The sequence below is a fragment of the Haliotis rufescens genome, unplaced genomic scaffold, assembly GCF_023055435.1.
Source record: "Haliotis rufescens isolate VD_foot unplaced genomic scaffold, xgHalRufe1.0.p SCAF_2, whole genome shotgun sequence".
NCBI lineage: Eukaryota > Metazoa > Mollusca > Gastropoda > Lepetellida > Haliotidae > Haliotis > Haliotis rufescens.
This window is the reverse complement of record NW_025963890.1, coordinates 37,254,248-37,272,634: the sequence shown is the minus strand read 5'-3', so window position 1 is coordinate 37,272,634 and position 18,387 is coordinate 37,254,248. Positions and strand designations below refer to the sequence as shown.

The 18,387-nt window shown below is 47.4% G+C and overlaps 2 protein-coding genes across 3 annotated transcripts; both read right to left on the bottom strand.

Moving 5' to 3' along the window:
* Positions 1-12,097: 12,097 nt before the first annotated feature.
* Positions 12,098-16,509, bottom strand: LOC124111770. 2 transcript variants are annotated; one of them, XR_007222254.1, is made up of 3 exons: positions 16,408-16,509; positions 12,652-13,646; positions 12,098-12,373 (listed from the first exon to the last, which is right to left on the bottom strand). XR_007222254.1 is itself a non-coding variant. In XM_048399901.1 (2 exons), the coding sequence occupies exon 2, from the start codon at positions 13,641-13,643 to the stop codon at positions 13,101-13,103; it is 543 nt and encodes a 180-aa protein (XP_048255858.1). In that variant the 5' UTR covers positions 13,644-13,646; positions 16,420-16,503; the 3' UTR covers positions 12,098-13,100. The 2 variants fall into 2 exon arrangements, 1 of the variants encoding a protein (XP_048255858.1); XM_048399901.1 differs by having other exon boundaries at positions 12,098-13,646; positions 16,420-16,503.
* Positions 12,520-13,041, bottom strand: LOC124111808 (thioredoxin domain-containing protein 2-like). Its single transcript, XM_046471634.2, has one exon. The coding sequence runs from the start codon at positions 13,039-13,041 to the stop codon at positions 12,520-12,522; it is 522 nt and encodes a 173-aa protein (XP_046327590.2).
* Positions 16,510-18,387: the final 1,878 nt, after the last annotated feature.

The window sequence follows — 18,387 nt, the reverse complement described above, 5'->3', positions numbered from 1 at the left end:
ATGACCGTGGAATATATTTATTTTATGAAAAAAATATATCTTGAAACGCATACAAAAGCAAGTCTAGCCAGCTCAAGCTAGCTCTATTCTGAAATCAGCATAGGAATTTTTTTTATTTTTTTTAAGTCAAGGAGGATATTGTGTAACATAAGATTTCAGAGACTAACTGTTAGTCTAACTGTACTTGTGTGATATGAGAAGTCTTTAGTGTCACACGGTGGGATGTTATTCTACAAGGTAGCTGTAACAATGAAGATCGCCTTTGTAGCGCTATAGCGCTAAAGATCTTTGTTCTGGCAATGTAAAACTGAAGATCATTCACTGTAGGTTGTAGCCCTGCAGATCGTTGTACATAGCGCAGAACAGGTAGATGTTGCAGCCCTGCAGATCGTTGTACATAGCGCAGTACAGGTAGATGTTGCAGCCCTGCAGATCGTTGTACATAGCGCAGAACAGGTAGATGTTGCAGCCCTGCAGATCGTTGTACATAGCGCAGTACAGGTAGATGTTGCAGCCCTGCAGATCGTTGTACATAGCGCAGTACAGGTAGATGTTGCAGCCCTGGAGATCGTTGTACATAGCACAGTACAGGTAGATGTTGTAGCCCTGCAGATCGTTGTACATAGCGCAGTACAGGTAGATGTTGCAGCCCTGCGGATCATTGTACATAGCGCAGTACAGGTCGATGGTGTAGCCCTGCAGATCGTTGTACATAGCGCAGTACAGGTAAATGTTGCAGCCCTGCAGATCGTTGTACATTGCGCAGTACAGGTAGATGTTGCAGCCCTGCAGATCCTTGTACATAGCGCAGTACAGGTAAATGTTGTAGCCCTGCAGATCGTTGTACATAGCACAGTAGCGGTAGATGTTGCAGCCCTCCAGATCGTTGTACATAGCGCAGTACAGGTAGATGTTGCAGCCCTGCAGATCGTTGTACATAGCGCAGTACAGGTCGATGTTGCAGCCCTGCAGATCATTGTACATAGCACAGTACAGGTAGATGTTTCAGCCCTGCAGATCGTTGTACATAGCGCAGTACAGGTAGATGTTGCAGCCCTGCAGATCGTTGTACATAGAGCAGTACAGGTAGATGGTGTTGCCCTGCAGATCGTTGTACATAGCGCAGTACAGGTAGATGTTGCAGCCCTGCAGATCGTTGTACACAGCGCAGTACAGGTAGATGTTGCAGCGCTGAAGATCGTTGTTGTGGCGCTCGTTGCAGCGTGTATGTTGTTGTCGTACCGTAAGATCGTTATTACAGCACCGGGTCGTTGAGGTAGCCTAGTGGTTCAAGCGTTCGCTCGTCACGCCGAAGACCCGGGTTCGATTCCCCACATGGTTACAATATGTCAAGCCCATTTCTGTCTCCCGCCCGTGATATTGCTGGAATATTGCTAAAAGCTGCGTAAAACCATACTCACTTACTATTACAGCACCGTGTAACATCGTTCCTGTGGCACTGTGGATAGTTATGGAACTTTGTAGATCATTGACGTGGCATTTGAGGTCGTTATTATAGTTCGGGCTCATATCCAATTCCTGCATTGTAGCAACGCTTGTCCGCACGTGCAGCTCCCAGGCCGAGTCCACTCGACAGCGAGGATCACTCTTACATGCCCGAAGGGGTAGGTCACGTGACAGATACTTGAGGGTGGGTATAGCTTTCCTGTAGCGGTTGCTGAAAATAAGGCAGATAACACACGTGCCGTCAGACAGTCAGCATGTGCAGTCGCCGGCCACGTACCCACAAATCAGTCACCCTGCGGAAACTAAAACAGGAGAAGGTGGACCCACCATGCCATGGTGCCTTCAGTGTCGGGTGTGGGTCGCTATGTCGCACCGCCAGTGACGTCCTCTGTCACCATGTCGGTCGTGGAAGGTCCACCAGTAACGCTGCACGTGAACGTTCTCGTGTGAGGCTGATACGGTCGGCGTTCCTTAACTTGCAGCTCTCTCTACCCGCCGTGCCCCCTGACACCAAACTGTCGAAGTTGGATGTACTGCTACTAGCCACTGACTACATCGCACATCTCAGGAGCAGTCTAGCACGTGGACATGAGGGGGAGGAGGGAGTTGTCCGTGGGGGCGAGGATGGCAGGGCAGGGTTCCACGCGACCAGTCTGTGTGCAAGTGCCCATGGGACTACTGACGGGGTGGCAAGATTGAGGGTCCATCGAAGCGCAAGGAGTACCGCGTATGCGTTGGGGGTGAGAGAGGCCAGGAATCAACTGGGCGACGAGAAGACACCGAGTGGAAATCATTGCAGATTCACCGAAGATCGTCTCAATAAACATCGATGTGAGAGACATCCAACCAAGGTAAGATGTTTTTCAACAGTAAATGTTGCTGAGGCAGAATCTCGGACACAATCTGTCCAGTGTGTGTGTGTGGGGGGGTGGGGGGGTGGGGTGGGGGTGGGGGGGGGGGGGGGGGTGGGGGGGGGGTGGGGGGGGGTGTTACTCGGGCGGCTACTGTCACAGCTATATTACGGTGGTCTGCATATAATCGAGTCTGGACCAGACAATCCAGTGATAGCCATTGTAATCAACTTCCCACGAAGTCGGGATTCGAGGACAAGCTTTCAAACATGTCACCGAGCCAGACCCGTGACGAAATCTATCCAAGGTAGGTAGTGAGTTCCCGTGAAGGAATCTGTCCATGGTAGGTGGTGAGTTCCCGTGACGGAATCTGTCCAAGGCAAGTAGTGAGTTCCCGTGATGGAATCTGTCCAAGGTAAGAAGTGAGTTCCCGTGACAGAATCTGTCTAAGGAAGGTGGTGAGTTCCTGTGACAGAATCTGTCCAAGGTAAGTAGTGTGTTCCCATGACGGAATCTGTCCAAGGAAGGTGGTGAGTTCCCGTGACGGAATCTGTCCAAGGTAAGTAGTGAGTTCCCGTGACGGAATCTGTCCAAGGAAGGTGGTGAGTTCCCATGACGGAATCTGTCCAAGGTAAGTAGTGTGTTCCCGTGACGGAATCTGCCCAAGGAAGGTGGTGAGTTCCCGTGACGGAATCTGTCCAAGGTAGGTGGTGAGTTCCCATGACGGAATCTGTCCAAGGTAAGTAGTGAGTTCCCGTGACGGAATCTGTCCAAGGCAAGTAGTTAGTTCCCGTGATGGAATCTGTCCAAGGTAAGAAGTGAGTTCCCGTGACAGAATCTGTCTAAGGAAGGTGGTGAGTTCCTGTGACAGAATCTGTCCAAGGTAAGTAGTGTGTTCCCATGACGGAATCTGTCCAAGGAAGGTGGTGAGTTTCCGTGACGGAATCTGTCCAAGGTAAGTAGTGAGTTCCCGTGACGGAATCTGTCCAAGGAAGGTGGTGAGTTCCCGTGACGGAATCTGTCCAAGGTAAGTAGTGTGTTCCCATGACGGAATCTGTCCAAGGAAGGTGGTGAGTTCCCGTGACGGAATCTGTCCAAGTTAAATAGTGTGTTCCCGTGACGGAATCTGTCCAAGGTAGGTGGTGAGTTCCCATGACGGAATCTGTCCAAGGTAAGTAGTGAGTTCCCGTGACGGAATCTGTCCAAGGAAGGTGGTGAGTTCCCGTGATGGAATCTGTCCAAGTTAAGTAGTGTGTTCCCGTGACGGAATCTGTCCAAGGTAGGTGGTGAGTTCCCATGACGGAATCTGTCCAAGGTAAGTAGTGAGTTCCCGTGACGGAATCTGTCCAAGGAAGGTGGTGAGTTCCTGTGACAGAATCTGTCCAAGGTAAGTAGTGTGTTCCCGTGACGGAATCTGTCCAAGGAAGGTGGTGAGTTCCCGTGACGGAATCTGTCCAAGGTAAGTAGTGAGTTCCCGTGACGGAATCTGTCCAAGGTAAGAAGTAAGTTCCCGTGACGGAATCTGTCTAAGGAAGGTGGTGAGTTCCTGTGACAGAATCTGTCCAAGGTAAGTAGTGAGTTCCCGTGACAGAATCTGTCCAAGGAAGGTGGTGAGTTCCCATGACGGATTCTGTCCAAGGAAGATGGTGAGTTCCTTTGACGGAATCTGTCCAAGGAAGGTGGTGAGTTCCCGTGACGGAATCTGTCATGTTGGTTGCACTGTGTAACAGTGTTCCTTCGTGATTTCGGTCGTGTTTAATGTGGCCTTCGATCGGTCGACATCAGTACTGACATGAATTTTCTGTTTCACAGAAATGGCCAATGCGCGCAAGATTGTACGACGGGATTGTCAACAGTGCGAGAGAACCTAAACTGAGAGAGAGTCACAAGCAGTAGATGACATGTTGAGGGAGACTCACCAGTAGAAGACATGTTGCAGGAGACTCACCAGTAGAAGATATGTTGCAGGAGACTCACCAGTAGAAGACATGTCGAAGGAAACTCACCAGTAAATGATATGTTGCAGGAGACTCACCAGTAGAAGACATGTTGAAGGAGACTCACCAGTAGAAGACATGTTGAAGGAGACTCACCAGTAGAAGACATGTTGAAGGAGACTCACCAGTAGAAGACTTGTTGCAGGAGACTCACCAGTAGAAGACTTGTTGCAGGAGACTCACCAGTAGAAGACATGTTGAAGGAGACTCACCAGTAGAAGACATGTTGAAGGAGACTCACCAGTAGAAGACATGTTGAAGGAGACTCACCAGTAGAAGACATGTTGAAGGAGACTCACCAGTAGAAGACATGTTGAAGGAGACTCACCAGTAGAAGACATGTTGAAGGAGACTCACCAGTAGAAGACATGTTGCAGGAGACTCACCAGTAGAAGACATGTTGAAGGAGACTCACCAGTAGAAGACATGTTGCAGGAGACTCACCAGTAGAAGACAGTCGACGCCCAAATGTGTGTCTGCAGGGGTATGATGCTCTACAGAAGATCTTACCATGTCCTTTATACAGTGTTGAGTGCGTTACATACCTTTGTACAATGTTCTTGTGCGTGACATGCCTTTGTGCAAGGTTCTAGTGCGTGACACATTTGTACAATGTACCAGTGTGTGGGAAACGCGTACAATGCCCTAGTGATTGACACACTATTGTACAGTGTTCTGGTTCGAGAGAAAGCTTTGTAGAATGTTCTTGTGCGTGACATGTGATGTGACAATGTTCTAGAACTTGGAAGATTAATGTTAGCATAGTACGTGAGGTACAGAAGTACAGTGGTTTACTGTGTGCTCTGATTTTCTACAATGGTCTAATGATGAACAATAACACAGTGGTCTAGGAGTGACAGAAGATCCTACAGCGGTCTAATGCTGATCGAGTCTTCGACGAGCTGATGCATACCAACCGACTCTCCTGCGGTGTAGGGTAATCAAGAAATACTGCGTGAATCCAAGGATGCTCTGGTGTATCCACAATGCTAGATAAACGATTACCGTGTACACATGACAAGACAGTCGACAAGACTTACTGTACAATGTTAAAAGGACCATTACTTCCTGCGGTGCAGATAGACTATTAATTTGTGCAATCCTAGATGGGCAATTACTTACAGTCCGAGTAATATGTGTGTAGTGTCAAATAAGCGATTACTATCTAATATCATAGGCAGTGTGCAATGTTAGTTGAGCGCCTATTACAGCCAGCGTTATCATGGTAAGTTGAGCGAATACTGTGTACAACGCTAAATGGGCGCATACTACAGTCAGTGTTCGATAGGCGATAACGTTGATCAATGATACCAGTGCAATTACTCAGTTTTAGATGGGCAGTTGATGATGCTTTATCGTGTCAACATACAGACATTTCGATTTCATTTCAAATTTATGTTTATGAAATAAATCCAGTTGAACCAGGAATACGTTTCAATATATTTTACACACAGTTTAAAAGAGATTGAATGAAAGTCTTGTGATTGTCGGCCAGATCTACAATATAGATGTTAGTCAGGATGCTTCATACGACCTGATTGTGTGGATAGCACTGCAGTGCTGTATGCGGCCAAGGTGGCAGCCCACTTGACACCGTAACCTTTACCCGTGGTACCTGGCCGCACGTGGGGTGTCGACCTTAACTACCTCCCTGTGAGAGACAGGCACTTCTCCGTGGCCTCTGCAACATCGCCCACGGCGTGCTCCTGCCAACCGACGTCACCCTTTCCTTTTTGTCGCTCGACCTCCCTCTTCTCTCCGCCCGTGCTCTTTTTCCAACGTCTACCGCTCTCTCCCTTGTAACTACGTCTGCAGTCATCTCTTCTATTGCTCTTGCCGCCTCCCTGCCCGTGTCCTCTCTCACACGTCTACTTTACTATTCCTGTGTTCGGGCGGTCGGGTAGCCTAGTGGTTAAAAGCGTTCGCCCGACATGGGTACAATGTGTGAAGTCTGGTGTCCCCTGTCGTGACGTTGCTGGAATATTGCTAAACGGCGTAAAACCATACGTACTCACTCACTTCTGTGTTCTCCCCCAGGTGTGTACCCATTTCCCCCTCTGCCCGCCTCTACGCCAATCTTCTCCCTCAGGTGTGTACCTATTTCTCCCTCTGCCCGCCTCTACGCCAATTTTCTCCCTCAGATGTGTACCTCTTTCTCCCTCTGTCCGCCTCTACGCCCGTGTTCTCTCAGATGTGTACCTATTTCTCCCTCTGTCCGCCTCTACGCCCGTGTTCTCTCAGGTGTGTACCTATTTCTCCCTCTGTCCGCTTCTACGCCCGTGTTCTCTATCAGATGTGTGCCTCTTTCTCCCTCTGCCCGCCCCTACGCCCGAGTTCTACCTTGGGCGTGTACCTATTTCTCCCTCTACCCGCCTCTACGCCAATCTTCTCCCTCAGATGTGTACCTATTTCTCCCTCTACCCGCCTCTACGCCCGTGTTCTGTCAGATGTGTACCTATTTCTCCCTCTGTCCGCCTCTACGCCCGTGTTCTCCCTTGGGCGTGTACCTATTTCTCCCTCTACCCGCCTCTACGCCCGTGTTCTCTCAGATGTGTGCCTCGTTCTCCCTCTGCCCGCCTCTACGCCCGTGTTCTCTCAGATGTGTGCCTCTTTCTCCCCCTGCTCGCCTCTACGCCCGTGTTCTCTCAGATGTGTACCTCTTTCTCCCTCTGCCCGTCTCTACGCCCGTGTCCTCTCAGAAGTGTGCCTTTTTCTCTCCCTGCTCGCCACTACGCCCGTGTTCTCCCTCAGGTGTGTACCTCTTCTCCCTCTGCCCGCCTCTACGCCCGTGTCCCCTCTAAGATGTGTGCCTCTTTCTCCCTCTACCCGTCTCTACGCCCGTGTTTTCTCTCAGGTGTGTACCGCTTTCTCCCTCTACCCGCCTCTACGCCCGTGTCCCCTCTCAGATGAGTGCCTCTTTCTCCCTCTACCCGCCTCTATGCCCGTCTTCTCCCTTTGGGTGTACCTCTTTCTCCTTCTGCCCGTCTCTACGCCCTACTCTCAGATGTGTGCCTCATTCTCCCTCTGCCCGCCTCTACGCCCGTGTCCTCTCTCACACGTCTACCTTTCCACTCGTAAAAGGCGACTATGCTTGTCATAAGAGGCGACTAACGGGATCTGGTGGTCAGGCTCGCTATCTTGGTTTGATGCATGTCATCGTATCCCAATTGCGTGGATCGATGTTCATGTCAATCACAGGACTGTCTGGTTATTTAGATTCGATTATTTACAGACCGCCGTCATATGACTGTGACTGGCGTCTGAAAGCTTGAGTCTGTGACTGGCGTCTGAAGCTTGAGTCTGTGACTGGCGTCTGAAGCTTGAGTCTGTGACTGGCGTCTGAAGCTTGGACGTGTGACTGAGGTCTGAAGCTTGAGTCTGTGACTGGCGTCTGAAAGCTTGAGTCTGTGACTGGCGTCTGAAGCGTGGACGTGTGACTTGGATCTGAAGCTTGAGTCTGTGACTGGGGTCTGTGACTCGGGTCTGAAGCTTGTATGTGTGACTCGGGTCTGAAGCTTGGACGTGTGACTGAGGTCTGAAGCTTGAGTCTGTGACTGGCGTCTGAAAGCTTGAGTCTGTGACTGGCGTCTGAAGCGTGGACGTGTGACTTGGATCTGAAGCTTGAGTCTGTGACTGGGGTCTGTGACTCGGGTCTGAAGCTTGTATGTGTGACTCGGGTCTGAAGCTTGAGTCTGTGACTGGGGACTGGAGCTTGGACATGTGGCTGTGGTCTTACGCTTTAGTCTGTGACTGGGGACTGGAGCTTGTATGTGTGACTGGGGTCTGAAGCTTGTATGTGTGACTCGGGTCTGAAGCTTGAGTCTGTGACTGGGGACTGGAGCTTGTATGTGCGACTCGGGTCTGACGCTTTAGTCTGTGACTCGGGCCTGAAGCTCGAGTCTGTGACTGGGGTCTGGAGCTTGTATGTGTGACTCAGGTCAGAAGCTTGAGTCTGTGACTGGGGTCTGGAGCTTGGACGTGTGACTCGGGTCTGAAGCTTGGGTCTGCGATTGTGGTCTGGAGCTTGTATGTGTGACTCAGGTCAGAAGCTTGAGTCTGTGACTGGGGTCTGGAGCTTGGACGTGTGACTCGGGTCTGAAGCTTGGGTCTGCGATTGTGGTCTGAAGCTTGAGTCTGTGACTGGGGTCTGGGGCTTGTATGTGTGACTCGGGTCTGAAGCTTTAGTCTGTGACTGGGGTCAGAAGCTAGGGTCTGTGACTGGGGTCTGAAGCTAGGGTATGTGACTGGGGTCTGAAGCTAGGGTCTGTGACTGGGGTCTGAAGTTTGAGTCTGTGACTGGGGTCTGAAGCTTGGGTCTGTGACTGGGGTCTGAAGCTTGGGTCTGTGAGTGGGGTCTGAAGCTAGGGTCTGTGACTGGGGTCTGGAGCTTGAGTCTGTGACTGGGGTCTGAAGCTTGAGTCTGTGACTGGCGTCTGAAGCTTGAGTCTGTGACTTGGGTCTGAAGCTTGAGTCTGTGACTGGGGTCTGAAGCTTGAGTCTGTGACTGGGGTCTGAAGCTAGGGTCTGTGAGTGGGGTCTGAAGCTTGAGTCTGTGACTGGGGTCTGAAACTTGGGTCTGTGAGTGGAGTCTGAAGCTAGGGTCTGTGACTGGGGTCTGAAGCTTGAGTCTGTGACTGGGGTCTGAAGCTTGAGTCTGTGACTGGTGTCTGAAACTTTGGTCTGTGAATGGGGTCTGAAGCTAGGGTCTGTGACTGGGGTCTGAAGCTTGAGTCTGTGACTGGGGTCTGAAACTTGGGTCTGTGACTGGCGTCTGAAGCTTGGACGTGTGACTGAGGTCTGAAGCTTGAGTCTGTTAATGGCGTCTGAAAGCTTGAGTCTGTGACTGGCGTCTGAAGCGTGGACGTGTGACTTGGGTCTGAAGCTTGAGTCTGTGACTGGGGTCTGAAGCTTGAGTCTGTGACTGGGGTCTGAAGCTTGAGTCTGTGACTGGGGTCTGAAGCTAGGGTCTGTGAGTGGGGTCTGAAGCTAGAGTCTGTGACTGGGGTCTGAAGCTAGGGTCTGTGACTGGGGTCTGAAGCTTGAGTCTGTGACTGGGGTCTGAAACTTGGGTCTGTGAGTGGAGTCTGAAGCTAGGGTCTGTGACTGGGGTCTGAAGCTTGAGTCTGTGACTGGGGTCTGAAGCTTGAGTCTGTGACTGGTGTCTGAAACTTTGGTCTGTGAATGGGGTCTGAAGCTAGGGTCTGTGACTGGGGTCTGAAGCTTGAGTCTGTGACTGGGGTCTGAAACTTGGGTCTGTGACTGGCGTCTGAAGCTTGGACGTGTGACTGAGGTCTGAAGCTTGAGTCTGTGACTGGCGTCTGAAAGCTTGAGTCTGTGACTGGCGTCTGAAGCGTGGACGTGTGACTTGGGTCTGAAGCTTGAGTCTGTGACTGGGGTCTGAAGCTTGAGTCTGTGACTGGGGTCTGAAGCTTGAGTCTGTGACTGGGGTCTGAAGCTAGGGTCTGTGAGTGGGGTCTGAAGCTAGAGTCTGTGACTGGGGTCTGAAGCTAGGGTCTGTGACTGGGGTCTGAAGCTTGAGTCTGTGACTGGGGTCTGAAACTTGGGTCTGTGAGTGGAGTCTGAAGCTAGGGTCTGTGACTGGGGTCTGAAGCTTGAGTCTGTGACTGGGGTCTGAAGCTTGAGTCTGTGACTGATGTCTGAAACTTTGGTCTGTGAATGGGGTCTGAAGCTAGGGTCTGTGACTGGGGTCTGAAGCTTGAGTCTGTGACTGGGGTCTGAAACTTGGGTCTGTGACTGGCGTCTGAAGCTTGGACGTGTGACTGAGGTCTGAAGCTTGAGTCTGTGACTGGCGTCTGAAAGCTTGAGTCTGTGACTGGCGTCTGAAGCGTGGACGTGTGACTTGGGTCTGAAGCTTGAGTCTGTGACTTTGGTCTGAAGCTTGAGTCTGTGACTGGGGTCTGAAGCTTGGGTCTGTGAGTGGGGTCTGAAGCTAGGGTCTGTGTTTTGGGTCTGGAGCTTGAGTCTGTGACTGGGGTCCGAAGCTAGGGTCTGTGAGTGGGGTCTGAAGCTTGAGTCTGTGACTGGGGTCTGAAAACTTGAGTCTGTGAGTGGGGTCTGAAGCTTGAGTCTGTGAGTGGGGTCTGAAGCTAGGGTCTGTGACTGGGGTCTGAAGCTTGAGTCTGTGACTCGGGTCTGAAGCTTGAGTCTGTGAGTGGGGTCTGGAGCTTGAGTCTGTGACTGGGGTCTGAAGCTTGAGTCTGTGACTGGCGTCCAAAGCTTGAGTCTGTGACTGGGGTCTGAAGCTTGAGTCTGTGACTGGGGTCTGAAGCTTGAGTCTGTGAGTGGGGTCTGAAGCTTGAGTCTGTGAGTGGGGTCTGAAGCTAGGGTCTGTGACTGGGGTCTGAAGCTAGGGTCTGTGACTGGGGTCTGAAGCTTGAGTCTGTGACTCGGGTCTGAAGCTTGAGTCTGTGAGTGGGGTCTGGAGCTTGAGTCTGTGACTGGGGTCTGAAGCTTGAGTCTGTGACTGGCGTCCAAAGCTTGAGTCTGTGACTGGGGTCTGAAGCTTGAGTCTGTGACTGGGGTCTGAAGCTTGAGTCTGTGAGTGGGGTCTGAAGCTTGAGTCTGTGAGTGGGGTCTGAAGCTAGGGTCTGTGACTGGGGTCTGAAGCTTGGGTCTGTAACTGTGGTCTGGAGCTTGTACGTGTGATTGTGGTTTGCTTGTTCATTTGTTGTTTAACACCACACTCAGCAATTTCCCAGCTATATGATGTCCGTCTGTAAATAATAGAGTCTGGACCTGACAATCCAGTGATTGACATTATGAGCATCGATCTACGCAATTGGGATATGATGACATGCATCAACCAAGTCAGTGAATCTGACCACCTGATCTCTTAAGACAAGCACAGTCACTGTTTATTGCAAGCATGGGTGGCTGAAGACCTATTCTACCCCGGATCTTAATGGGTCATGACTGTGGTCTTGACCTTGTATGTGTGACTTGGGTCTGGAGCATGGATGTGTGACTGTGGTCTGAGGCTTGGATGTGTGACTGTGGTCTGAGGCTTGGATGTGTGACTGGGGTCAGAGGCTTGGATGTGTGACTGTGGTCTGAGGCTTGGATGTGTGACTGTGGTCTGAGGCTTGGATGTGTGACTGTGGTCTGAGGCTTGGATGTGTGACTGTGGTCTGAGGCTTGTATGTGTGACTGTGGTCTGAGGCTTGTATGTGTGACTGGGGTCTGAGGCTTGGATGTGTGACTGTGGTCTGAGGCTTGGATGTGTGACTGTGGTCTGAGGCTTGGATGTGTGACTGGGGTCAGAGGCTTGGATGTGTGACTGTGGTCTGAGGCTTGGATGTGTAACTGTGGTCTGAGGCTTGGATGTGTGACTGTGGTCTGAGGCTTGGATGTGTGACTGTGGTCTGAGGCTTGGATGTGTGACTGGGGTCTGAGGCTTGGATGTGTGACTGTGGTCTGAGGCTTGGATGTGTGACTGTGGTCTGAGGCTTGGATGTGTGACTGTGGTCTGAGGCTTGTATGTGTGACTGGGGTCTGGAGCATGGATGTGTGACTGTGGTCTGAAGCTTCTATGTGCGATTTGGTTTTGAGCTTAGATGTGTGACCGAGTTATTCAACTTGATGACAAGGGGGAGCACATGCTGATGATGAGGTGACATCATCCCCAACACCCACACGAGACAGGGGCACAGTCTGATGACACCATCACGACAGCTGCACATGGTAGGGATGACAAACTTGTGCAGGCAATGCCAGGCATCTATGCCAAAAGACATGAATGAAATAATGACCAACATAAATATACAAACTTCCACCATGTTTATAGAACATCAGCAATATGAAAATCTGTATTTCAAAGCAATTTGATAATATTCATTTCATCAGTGTCATCATGTACGTAACAGTTTGAAAATATATTTGTCACAGCAGACAATGTGATTAAAACCATTCCACCAATCCTTGATGAAGTAACATTATTATGGACAAAACAGTTTATCAGTGTTCCCCCCATGCTTACACTGACGTCATCTGCCTCAGCTTCCTCATCATCGTCATACTATCCCTCAGTGATCCCACAATCTCACTGTCCTCAACAACAACCTCTACACCCAGGCTTCCTGCTGTCTCCAGCTACCATATAACTTCATTCTCTGTGACTGCATGCTGTCTTGAGCAACATCGCACAGCCTCCTCCTCCATGACTGCATGCTGTCTTGAGCAACATCTCACAGCCTCTTCCTCCGTGACTGCATGCTGTCTTGAGCAACATCTAACAACCTCTTCCTCCGTGACAGCATGTTGTCCTGAGCAACATCGCACAGCCTCTTCCTCCGTGACAGCATGTTGTCCTGAGGAACATCGCACAGCCTCTTCCTCCATGACAGCATGCTGTCCTGAGCAACACCGCACAGCCTCTTCCTCTGTGGCTGCATGCTGTCTTTAGCAACATCTAACAACCTCTTCCTCCGTGACTGCATGCTGTCTTGAGCAACATCTAACAACCTCTTCCTCCGTGACTGCATGCTCTCCTGAGCAACATCGCACAACCTCTTCCTCCATGACTGCATGCTGTCTTGAGCAACATCTAACAACCTCTTCCTCCTTGACTGCATGCTGTCTTGAGCAACATCTAACAACCTCTTCCTCCATGACTGCATGCTGTGTTGAGCAACATCTAACAACCTCTTCCTCCGTAACAGCATGCTCTCCTGAGCAACATCTAACAACCTCTTCCTCCGTGACTGCATGCTGTCTTGAGCAACATTTCACTATTGGCATAATCTCTTCATCTGTGAACATACGCTGTTCAAGGGTCACATCTTGGAGCTTCATGCTCCATATTAACCATAGATCTGAACAATCTGGAGCCCGAACACACAGTCTCAAACGGTTCACCAACTCGAACAAAGCCAAGTTTTTCGAAGAAGTAGGCTGCTCCAAGCGCACTCTCCACTCTGACTGGCCTACTAGGCTCGTGGGCTGCCATATGTTTGAGGGCCGCCTGCATCAGCTGTCGGCCTACTCCTGTCCTCTGGTGCTCAGGTTTGACAAACAGGAAAGTGATCATGTGGTAGAAGCTACTGTCAAACATGGAACCTGCTTCATCCATGGATCGATCAGCCAGGCTAAAGGACAAGGCACCACATGCCACCTGGTGTCTCCGACCACCTCCTGACAGCTGTGCCAGCTCCAGTACGTGTGAAGGACCTCGGGTCTGGCGCTCAAATTGGTAGGCAAAGAGGACCTGATTGTCCTCCGGGACATCATAGACCTCATGGGTGACCTCGCGGGCCACCAGTCGGAATTCATAACGCACCTTGTTGCTGCGATCTCGAAGTTGGATCTCCATCACCTGAAACACATTTTTCAACAACATCAGTCAACATTATATATGCATAGTCATAGTCTCATTTATGAGATGCACTGGATCAATGACTATGAGCACGTCAACAACAACCACGGATCCCCTGAAGTTGGCGCATGCACTGCAGGCAGAGTATGTGATCATTGCCCAGGTCACAATTTGGGACCTGACTGCTTCTAGTCATCTTATGGTGGCCATTCAAGATGTTGAGAACAGATGACCTTCACCTTGAAAATCTACTGCTCCATGTGTTCCATGTGGAACCTGGGTCAATGACAATGATGTGCGCCAATTTTGAATGATTGATTACCATCTGTTGATTATTTATATGGTATATAAAGTATACATCTAAAATCACCTTTGCAGTTTTTTTTAGTATATTCAGAGACCATATAATAGAGGGACGGCCCTCTAGCCTATGCGCGAAACCATCAGTGCTACGGCTTGTACTGCGCAGCCTGTCCGGAAGCGAGCAGAAACGCGTTCACTGCAGTCATCGTTGTCGCCTTTTTTTCCCCCATGCAAAAGATATATTTTACAATACAAAATTACACTCATGTATTTCTTAACATTGTTAACATTACAACTGAGATTTGTTGGTGCCCTAAAGCATGTCGTTGTCACTGTATTTGATGACTGTGATCACGCTTTGTCTTTGTCCGAGAGAACAATAGCGCACAGGTAAAATCGGCAAAAGTGCAGATTTTGATTTTCAATAACGGCCTCTAATTCGCAATGAAAGTCCTTGGTTACCAAGGTGTATAAAAAGGAAATATGTTAAAAATTGGCTTAGTGCCATTTACAAATTTAGGGCGGATGCGATATTTCAGATTTTGACTCCAGAAATGGGACTAAATCTGACTTTTCCCAAAATAATTACACCACAACTCTTAATTTTCGCATGCTTTCAGACGAATGTGTTCCTATCATCGGTCCTGAATTAAATAGTTCATCACGATTTCCCCTTTGGCTTGGTACCAAAGTTATTTTGGTACGATCGGTAGTTTTTTTTTGTATGATTTTTGGCGCAAGGCCATATTTTACGTCACATATTTTAAGTTAAATTACCATAACATATTTGTTATCTTCTGAAGATTTTGTCTGTATTGATCATGATTTAATCAATTATTTATTTTATGCCGTGTAAATATTGATTATGAGCAAAATGATCTTGGCCTAGGCCCAATCATAATAATGTAAATATGATGAAGGTACTACTTACTTTGTGTATTTACACAACAGTGAAAACATCATACAAAAATAAAAATCTGTTACATGAAATATTTGTATTATAAAATTATCATTTGCTTTGTAAATGCTAAGAAAAAAGAAGGATTATATCGGCAGTCGTCGGGAGAGAAGTTCCAGACAACAAGGTCGAAGGTGTCAAACTTATCTCGCTCCGGCAAACCCCATTATCACTGCTAGCCCCAAACTGGCATTAACCAATAACATTTGATTCTTTCGAAGCCCATTGTCAGACACATTGAAAATTCATTTAACAACGCTCGTAGTTTAATGTGTATTTTTAATTCATTGGAACTATTAGCATTATAAAATAGTAGCGAATTTACATGAAATAAAAACATTAATATGGCGTAAAAAAATTTCTGGCTAATAGTAAAGCATTTACACCAGTCGGTGATCATGCATTTTTGCAAGTAAATCTAGTCTGGACTTATCATAAGATATGAAGTTAATCTGGAGATATATTTTGTGAACATCGGGAATATGGTGATATGTTACAAGTGTCTTCCCTGCTTCTGAATGAGTTTTATTTACACTTCCTGAGTTCCTGTGCAATTTACCGGATCGTAGTTTTCTGTGGCGTTCATAGTAGATTTGGTATATTTGTTTATTTATAATAGTTAACAATTGCAGAATAAAATGAGATATTTAAATTGAAATAAATGTCCCGGAAGACACACATGTTCAGCAAATAATTTGCAGCCAACTGACATGTGCTAATGAGAGATATCATACAAACATCTTTGTAATCCGCTAAGAGACGTTCTTTTATTGGATTGTCGCTGGTCGTAGTCGGATAAGGGAATTAACTCTTACCCCGGATATTATGTAATATTGTTTACGTGGTTACCAGGATGGTCAGTCGTGAATGTCTGCGCATCTATTGCGCATCTGCAGCGGTACAGGGAGGTTAACAGCAGGGTGTCGGGGTGTATCAGTTACATGCCAGACAGTAGCGCTGATGGTTAGTGATAAACTGTTGGTGAGGGCCGTCCCTCTATTATATGGTCTCTGGTATATTATCATGGTTACTTTATTAGGTTTTGTTGTCATATATTAATTTCACTATTTTACTTTTATTTAATATTTGTGGATTTAACTAAAGCCCCCCAAAAAGAATTCACGTATCAATGTCTACATTAAAAAAAACACTCTAGTAATTCTAGAACATATCAATTTCAATTAGTTTTTCATCAATTCTTGACAAATATTTTGTTGAGAAATCGCGAAACGTGTTAACATTCAATAGTTAAATTTAATAGTCTTATTAATAATGAATGCAAGCAATATCACGAAATACTCAAAGATAAAATATCTAATCAACTGGGAAAGCGCCATTTGGGACTAGTGCTGATTCCGACTAGCGCTCTCACGGCTTTCAGTCAACAATAACATTGAGGCTGTTTACAACGTCTTTTTGTTTCAGTGTGGGTTTGTACTGAACTGCGAAACGGACTTGCGAGGCAATAAACACGACAGGCAATATTTCATACAATCTTACTCTTAGACTCACGTTCCACACGTGCACCTGCAATATCTACGTCGACTGGGTCTCAACTCCCGTTGGGCCTGCATATAAATACAGGGAACAAAGAACAGAAGCACCGGTAGAAACCGGTGAAGTTACAAAACTGCACTGGTGGACTGTATAAAACCTCCCTGAGGTAATAAATAAATATAGGACTTGGTCACAACAAAGGGCACACATAATACATGTATATGGTTCCTTGACACAAGAATCGATCATTTGTACCGAGGGGTTTTCGCCAGTGTCAGGATAAGGAGGACACACTCTTTTGTATAAAACGATGTGTCCTTTATTGTTTTCATATTTTTAATTTAGCTATTATTGTAATTAAACCGACAGATTCTAGTACACCACTGACTAAATATTGTTGGGATTTGAAACTTTTCCTTCTCGAAAGTCTTAGAGGGTTTAATCATCCATATTTTGTTTAAATATACAATAAGTAGACCATGTATACGTTTTCTAACGAAGCAAATTGCAGCTCACGCTCTAAATCACTTTACGAATTCCAATAATCATGATAATACCTATGTATACAAATCTAAAAACACAAATAATTGTTATCGCCTATATACAAGAACACTTAGTTTATGAAAACATTCTTTAAAATAATTGTATTTTTTTTCAAAAGAACATTTCCTCCTCCGCTGTTTTCATAAGGAAATTATACACTTGGGGGGATAGTTTGATCTAGACTTGCCTAGGTTCTTGGTAATATATAAGATATATTTTCTGGGAATTATATATCGGTCAAATATTGTAGAACATGTACCCGGAAAATATATCTTTAATGACCACCATATTTTCCGCCATGGAGTATTTTCTTGTAAGTGACTGTTGTTTTGGGCCGTTTTTACCTATATTCCAGTAAGTTCACCAGCAAGTTGTCCATCAATCGAGGGCAATATATTTCCGTTCTATGTTGGTAAATAGAATGGAGAAATGACACACTGCATGGGTACTCCAAGATAGACTTGCGTCAATCCGCTGAATTGAGATATACCGATCAGAGTGCGTGGGTCCTACTATTTAACGTCCGGGAACGTCCGAGAGGTTTCATCAGACGTTCGGGAGTTAAAAAATGAAGTTCAGTCAGTCAATAAAACATCAAACTTCAAATCGCACCCCTTTTCTCAATGCTTTTGAGATTTGTGTCAAATAGTATTCGGGATTCATAGGCGAGCAATTAGGGTAAAAAATTAGATGGTATTCGTGATTCAAGGGAGGAGGGGTTTGGCAATTTGTTATAATTAATACAAGAACACAATGATATAGAATACACTTCTTTGGTAGCATCTTTCCCCGGGACGTTCTCGGACGCTCCATGGCGTTGCCCGGACGCTCCCGGACGTTGTTTAGTATAGGACCAGAGTGCGTGATCTCGCGGGTTAAACAGATCTGCATGGAGGGAGTTGGTGGTGTTTGCTGACGAGTGGTGTGGTCACGAATGGGGACGAGTCTTCTTGCAGCTGCAGAAAGTGATAACGAATGCTACAATTTCTAAACTGGTTCCACTGTTGGTTCGCGCAGCAAGAGTAACGCTTTTAGCTTTGTTTGACTTAAATGCTGCTCGTTAGATATACATAAGCCCATTCAACAACCAATCACTCCAAACCACTCCTTAACTAGCGCAAGACCGGTACCATATGGCACTCTTAACAAGGCGAGCATAGAACATCTGCCCTTCTGACCAGATCCACTGCCGTCATACACTGCTATGACGTAACATTGCTTGGTTCCCGGTTCTCTGTGCGTGATACGCTGCATGCTCTCCATTCTGCTATGAAAGACGGGGCCCAGCATATTTTGCTGAGGACCGTTCCGCAAACAATCCAAAAAAGGACTAGGAAATGAGTCTTACCGAAAAGTATTACCACGATCACGATCAAGTTAATCTTAATAAGACTCAGTACTCAGAACATGTGTAATTTTTAGTTCATACTCGGAATCGGT